We start from the raw sequence: 7,519 nt of genomic DNA on the forward strand, positions 1-7,519 counted from the left end.
CTATTGAATCTATTCATTTTAAAAAAATTTAGAGTACCCATTTATTTTCCCAATAAGGGGTAATTTAGCTTGGCCAATCCACCTAACCTACACATCTTTGGGTTGTGGGGGTGAAACCCATGCAGACATGGGGAGAATGTGCAAATTAATCTATTCATAATTTTTTTAAAAGACTTCTTCCTGGTCGCTCCTCAGCCTTTTCCTTTCCTGAGAAAAGAACTCTAGGCTGTTTAATGTTTCTCAATAATGTGCCCTGTTGGTTGTGGTAACATCAATGGAACAGTGGTTAGCACTGTTACCTCATAGCGTCAGGGAGCTGGGTACAATTCCAACTTTGAGTGACTGTGTGGAGCTTCTCGCCGTGTCTGCGTGGGTTTCTTCCCACAATCCAAAGATGTGCAGGTTAAATGGATTGGCGATGGTAAAATTGTCCCTTAGTGTCTAGGGATCGGCAGGTTAGGTAGGTATAGGGCGGGGTAGACTGTTCTTTCGGAGGGTCGGTTTAAACTCAATGGGCCAAACGGCCTCATTATGCACTGTACGGATTCTATCCTTATAAATAATGTTTTCACCCTCTTCAGTGTTTCCACATCCTCTTTGTAATACGGAGACCAGAACGCTGCACAATACTCTTTTTATGGTCTCACCAGAATCCGATATAAATTTAACATAACCTCTTTTCAAATCTGTTTCTCTATAAGTGAATCTCTGTGATTTGTACTTTGTTAACCTGCATCGCTATCTGTGACGGTTACCATGCCAATAATCAGCGTGCTTGTTCCCTTGATGCTAGAGAATGAACTGAGGGTAATGCACATTTTATTTTGCTCTCAGGCTTGTCAGAAATCTTAACACAAATAAAGAGGGTTGGGTCTCAGCTCCAAACCTGCAAGCACTGATCGGGGACTCCAGCTCTTCTCAATCAATAAGTAGCTCAGGTAAGAAAAGGAATGAGACACCTCAGACTGGCCGTTAGTTGAGGGGCTGTATTATTAATACTCAACCAGCCATTACTACCTGACCACACCGATGGTTATTATACTGCCCTCAATGTGTATGCTGTGCACACCATTGCTCACCCATTAGCACAATTTTCCCCTCCAAGGGCATGCTGACCCCCTCCATGGGCATGCTGACCCCCTCCATGGGCATGCTGACCCCCTCCATGGGCATGCTGACCCCCTCCATGGGCATGCTGACCCCCTACATGGGCAGGCTGGCCCTCTCCATGGGCAGTCTGGCCCTCTCCATGGGCAGTCTGACCCTCTCCATGGGCATGCTTGCCCTCTCCATGGGCAGTCTGACCCTCTCCATGGGCAGGCTGGCCCCTCCATGGGCAGTCTGGCCCCATCCATGGGCATGCTGGCCCCATCCATGGGCAGTCTGACCCCGTCCATGGGCAGTCTGGCCCTCTCCATGGGCAGTCTGGCCCTCTCCATGGGCAGTCTGGCCCTCTCCATGGGCAGTCTGGCCCTCTCCATGGGCAGTCTAGCCCTCTCCATGGGCAGTCTGGCCCCATCCATGGGCAGTCTGGCCCTCTCCATGGGCGGTCTGGCCCTCTCCATGGGCAGTCTGGCCCTCTCCATGGGCAGTCTAGCCCTCTCCATGGGCAGTCTGGCCCCATCCATGGGCAGTCTGGCCCTCTCCATGGGCGGTCTGGCCCTCTCCATGGGCAGTCTGGCCCTCTCCATGGGCAGTCTGGCCCCATCCATGGGCAGTCTGGCCCTCTCCATGGGCAGTCTGGCCCTCTCCATGGGCAGTCTGGCCCTCTCCATGGGCAGTCTGGACCTCTCCGTGGGCAGTCTGGCCCTCTCCGTGGACAGTCTGGCCCTCTCCTTGGGCAGTCTGGCCCTCTCCATGGGCAGTCTGGCCCTCTCCATGGGCAGTCTGGCCCTCTCCATGGGCAGTCTGGCCCTCTCCATGGGCAGTCTGGACCTCTCCGTGGGCAGTCTGGCCCTCTCCGTGGACAGTCTGGCCCTCTCCATGGGCAGTCTGGCCCTCTCCATGGGCAGTCTAGCCCTCTCCATGGGCAGTCTGGCCCCATCCATGGGCAGTCTGGCCCTCTCCATGGGCGGTCTGGCCCTCTCCATGGGCAGTCTGGCCCTCTCCATGGGCAGTCTGGCCCCATCCATGGGCAGTCTGGCCCTCTCCATGGGCAGTCTGGCCCTCTCCATGGGCAGTCTGGCCCTCTCCATGGGCAGTCTGGACCTCTCCGTGGGCAGTCTGGCCCTCTCCGTGGACAGTCTGGCCCTCTCCTTGGGCAGTCTGGCCCTCTCCATGGGCAGTCTGGCCCTCTCCATGGGCAGTCTGACCCTCTCCATGGACATGCTGGCCCTCTCCATGGGGATGCTGGTCCTCTCCATGGGCATGCTGGCCGTCTCCATGGGCAGTCTGGCCCTCTCCATGGGCATGCTGGCCCCTCCGTGACTAGACTAGCCCCTCTATGGCCGGGCTGCCTCCTCCATATTGCCCCCTCCAATATCATGTTGCCTACCCTATTATTGTGCTGTCTCCACCCCTCTACAGTGCGCCCCACCATATTAGTGTGATAATTCTCCCCCACCCCACCCATTACTGGCTTTCAGTGCACTGTAATCCTATGAATGTAGTGACCCACCTTCCTAATATCATTAACTGCCGCCTGGCCCACGACTGTCATCGGTATAGAACCCAGAACGAGAACTTGGGGTAGCACTCTGAATGGGTGGAGTTGTGAAATGACGAATCACTTTATACTTTTTCAATTAGTTATTTTTCTTTCTGCCCATAAATCGGGTGTGAACAATTGGAAAGTCTCTCTGATGTTCAATACTGGGGGGATTGTTCCATTTTCAGTGTCAAAGTAATTGTTTCCTGTCCGTTCATATCTGAAGGGTTGACTCATCTTTCGACAGGTAGAATGTAATTCTTTTGTTTTTCGCTCTCTTTTCCAATCCAGAGTCGGCCAGTGCTTCAAGTACCCTGAGTTCCTCATCAAATTGCACTGAACATTTCACTGCCAACAACACCAGCACCGTAGATATTAAGGGCTGATGATTCTCTCTGATGTGTAGCACTTTTCCTGGATATTCTCCCTCCTCCTGAGCTAAGCAGCATTGAAGTAGAAGGTCACATGATAGCATCTTTGTCCTGCCTCATCTTCATTCCCGCCTTGACGTGCGTCCATGCCAGCAGTGGTTTGAACCTTTTATGCAAAGCATTCCTTGGAGTGGAGGCGACCACTGATGTCTATTGAGCTGTGACTGTGAGACCTTGAGATGGGGGGGGGGGGGGGGAAGCACATGGGGCTCACCGATCTGTCCATTGACACCTCTTCATTCCTGCCGAAGGCACTGTGTGGATTTAATCACAGTGGCACCGCAACCATTTCCTGATGGACGAACAATTAAATAATTAAGGAATGGCCCCAAGCTTCCGAGATTTGAATTGAATATTGTTACGGTGCATTTTCATAATGAGGACAATTCTAAGGAATGTGAGACCAGTTCAGGGGGAAAACAAACATTGACATTACACATTAAAACAACAACAGTGATAACAGCACAAAAGTACCCAAGTGAAGGTACTTGATCAAGAGCTTTGGACAGCACATTACAGAGCAACTGGCAGGGATACTGAGCTGCACTTTATGAAGATATAACTCGGTGTTTGACTCTGCTTTTCAAATACATCTTAATGCATGTGGTCATCACATGTACTTGCTCTTTGGACCTAATGTACAATTAACAGTACTTTACTTCCTAGTCACCACTGTGAGAGAATGTGACTTTAAAGTCCCAGAATAATGTTTTCAACATTGAATATGTCACTTGCAGGTGAAGTACTTCTTCCCAGGGGGTATGTGACCATTTGATAGCTTCTTTGTTAGCAATTGGTTTTTCGCTGCCTTGTCCTTTCCTGGATCTGCTGAAACACCCTGTGTGTGTTCACAGCGGCTGTGTAACATTACTGTGAAGCCACTCCATTAGCTCCTGACACACTGCGCTGGGAAGAATGTTGCAGATATCAGTTGCTTTACAAAGTATTTGACCCATCTGTACAAATGATCATGTATAAGGAGCAGACATTTTGCAGATGCATAGTTCGTCCCAGTGTCCATTAATCCCTGTGTTTGGATATATTTTGAGAGGCACACAATGAGCTTGGTTGTTTAACTATTCTAATGTTTTCCAGAAGCTCTAGATTGCTTGGGGTATAATTCGCGCAGGGGAGCGATTTGCCTGTTTCCCCCTTACCCAATGAATTAAAAAAACTGCTTGGTGTCACTTTCCACCACCAGTTAAATCTGTTTCAGTTGAGCATTGATGGTCTTCATGATGGCTGATAGCACAGCCGTCTCAACTGCCTTGTTGAATTGTGCTGGGACCAAAATTTTAATGCAACTAATCAAAGTGTTTACTCCTGGTACCTCTTAAAATATTACCCTTTAAATGATGCACTGTAGCGCATTTCATAGCACTTTATACAGCACTTTCTGCTCATTTTTATTGGCAGTGTCCATGAACTTTAGAAGCTGTCCTAGATGTGTCTTTCTGTATTGTGCATACGGAAGCATGAATACAATAAAGGGAGCAATAGTAACTGGTTTCCATTGCTGTCAATCTTGTCAATTCTTGCTTTTTGCACTAGCTGTGATTTACAATCCAGGCATTCTATAAAACTGAAATGGAAGGAACTCATCAAGCTAGCTTAATGATAATAATTGTTATTAGTGTCACAAGTAGGCTTACATTAACACTGCAATGAAGTTACTGTAAAAATCCCCTAGTCGCCACATTCCGGTGCCTGTTCGGGAACACTGAGGGAGAATTCACCTGACAAGCACATCTTTCGGGACTTGTGGGAGGAAAATGGACCACCAGAAGGAAGCCCACACAGACACAGGGAGAACATGCAAACTCCGCACAGACAGTGACCCAGCGGGGAATCAAACCCGGATCCTTGGATGTGTGAAACACACTGTGCTACCGTGCTGCCCATAGGGGCACCCTTATGGGGTGGCACGGTGGCACAGTAGTTAGCACTGCTGCCTCACGACGCTGAGGACCCGGGTTCAAACGTGGCCCCGGGTCACTGTCCATTTGCACGTTCTCCCTGTGTCTGCGTGGGTCTCACCCCCACAACCCAAAGATGTGCAGGGGAGGTGCATTGGCCACGCTAAATTGCCCCTTAATTGAGAAATTAACTGAACACTTTAAATTTTAAAAAAATCAAGCAAGTTCAATGTTCAGATTGGTGAATGTCACCAAGTTGCTCCTCTCATTCTTGCCAGGGGGCTGTTGAATGAACTCTATTGCAAATTATTGACTGATCCGCTATCAATACTTTTATGATTTAGGGTTTCTAGTTGTAAAGCCGTTCTAATTAAAAATTGTTTCATTTCAAATTCTTAATTCCTAACACCAGGATCCTTAGTTGTGCTTGACCTAACAAGGTATGAATAACGAGTATTTACAATCGAGTAGGATTTATTAAGCAATATTTTACATATTCTCAATGCAAAGCAGTGAAGAAAACATGGGAAGTCCTTCATTCCTCAAGTTCTTACGAGTCTTTTAGTGTTGTCAGCACAGGTAATGTATTTCTCTTCTCTGTCTTTGAAATTATGTTGAACTGTATCCAGAAGAATCATACCCCAGAAGACATGTTTAAACTGTGCCAACAAAGATTATGATTTTCCAACTTTTATCCCCATTTCTCATTACTCTTCCTGCCTTATTTGGAAATAGTCCAAATTCTCCTCTTCCAATGACAGGGTGTTCATCATCGTGTGTCATCCCACCTCTGTAACTAGTCATATAGTTCATCTTTCGATCTCCTGGCCTCCAGAGTCACATTGCATTGCAAACAAATGATACATTTCCTTTAGTTACATAACAGTCACAAAGTCACATCTTTTCAACAGAACACCTATCATAAATATTCACATGAACATATTGTAACGCATTCCCACAAATACTAAAAACATTAAGAACAAGTATTTAAAAATACCACCTATCATAATGTCAAAACTGAACGGTGTTCGACCCTACAAATATAAGGCTGGATTCTCTGGCCTCCCAGCCGCATGTTTCTGGGCAGCGGGAGGTGCCGCACCATTCGCTGATGGTGGGATTCTCTGTTCCCGTCGCTGTCAATGGGATTTCCCACTGAAGCCACTGCACTCTGCCGGGAAACCCACGGGCAGTGGTGGATTGGGTCTAAAAATATTGGTTGCCAGGAGACAAAGGGGGCCCACCGACAACTACAATGCTATCATTTAATTTTCATAAGGAATAAATAAAATCTTCAAAAAATACATATGGAAAAAAGGGTACAATTAAAATTTTTGTGGAAAAAATGTGTATTTCTTAGTAATTACAGTGTACATGTACTGTACATATTACTGGCAGTAGATACCAAATGTAAATACAGAATGTTATAATTGAATTTTTTGTTTATTTCTTTAATTTTAAGTAATTGGTTGATATTTTTAAATAGTTTACTGCACAGTTTACACATTAACAGATAGTTCAAAAGCACAATAGAGCATTGCATGCAGTCCACTATATTACGAGCAATCGTTTGTGTTCGCTAGATGTGCGAATCTGCCAATAATTGCTTCTGCATCCAATTCATCTAACAATTCCTTTTCAATGGATAGCAACACATATGATTCCAAATTCTCCTCAGACAGCAAATTTCTTAACCTTGACTTTATGATCTTTAGCTTTGAAAATGTCCTCTCACATTGGACTTGAGTAACTGATAGTGTGCAGATGACTTTATAAAGTTCATAAAGGTTATCATATGCCTTGTCATGAAATCTGTTGGATGCCAGAATTTTTAGTACACACGATGGGCAAGTGCTGCAAATTTTACAATTGTTGCAACTGGAATCCATATTCTCACCATCATTAAGCAATAGCTTTAATACATCAAAGTTTGAAGCAAAAGAAAACAATTCCAATATTACTTGATCTTTGCTGATTTGTGGAAACCGCTTAATAATACCTTCCAATGCTTCATCTTCAAGGCTCTTCTCTGCAATAGTTTTAAACTTTGCTGGGTCCAAGCAGGACAAATCTTTATACAACTGTTTGTGCTGTACAAAGCGTGATTCTAGTGACTGGACAATGCGATCCATTATTAGGTTAAACACATTTACTCGAAAATCAGCTAGAGAATCTGAGGAATTTCTTTCATCATCAATAAGCTCATTTGCCATTCTTTTCTTCTTCCTCTGCCTCTTAACTGGCAATGCTGTTTCCAACGCATCAATTTCCAATGTTTGATTTTCATCCATATTCATCTGTGAAATCCTGTCACTACATATATTTACAAATTCCAAAGCCTTGCTGTGAACGTTATCAAATGTTCTTGTCTGTTCCTTCAACTTTGTTGTAGCTGAATCTACCAAACTCCATGCAGTAAACATCTCTAAACTACTTGTCTGTAGATAACTTGATAACGGGGTTGTAGTTTCAAATATATACAAGTAAGTAAATGCTGTCAATATGGTTTCAAACTTTAGAAGACT

At 45.5% G+C, this 7,519-nt stretch overlaps 1 protein-coding gene across 3 annotated transcripts in view; it reads left to right on the plus strand.

Annotated features, from left to right (window-relative positions):
* Positions 1–4,589, plus strand: part of mcf2la (mcf.2 cell line derived transforming sequence-like a) — a 250,504-nt gene extending 245,915 nt beyond the window's left edge. For all 3 annotated transcript variants that reach the window (XM_038802762.1, XM_038802761.1, XM_038802760.1), the window contains exons 29-30: positions 835–938; positions 2,939–4,589. In XM_038802762.1, the coding sequence (XP_038658690.1) occupies positions 835–938; positions 2,939–3,033 (199 nt within the window). In that variant the 3' untranslated portion in view covers positions 3,034–4,589. The remainder of the gene's footprint in view (positions 1–834; positions 939–2,938) is intronic.
* Positions 4,590–7,519: the final 2,930 nt, after the last annotated feature.

Source organism: Scyliorhinus canicula, chromosome 7, assembly GCF_902713615.1.
Source record: "Scyliorhinus canicula chromosome 7, sScyCan1.1, whole genome shotgun sequence".
NCBI lineage: Eukaryota > Metazoa > Chordata > Chondrichthyes > Carcharhiniformes > Scyliorhinidae > Scyliorhinus > Scyliorhinus canicula.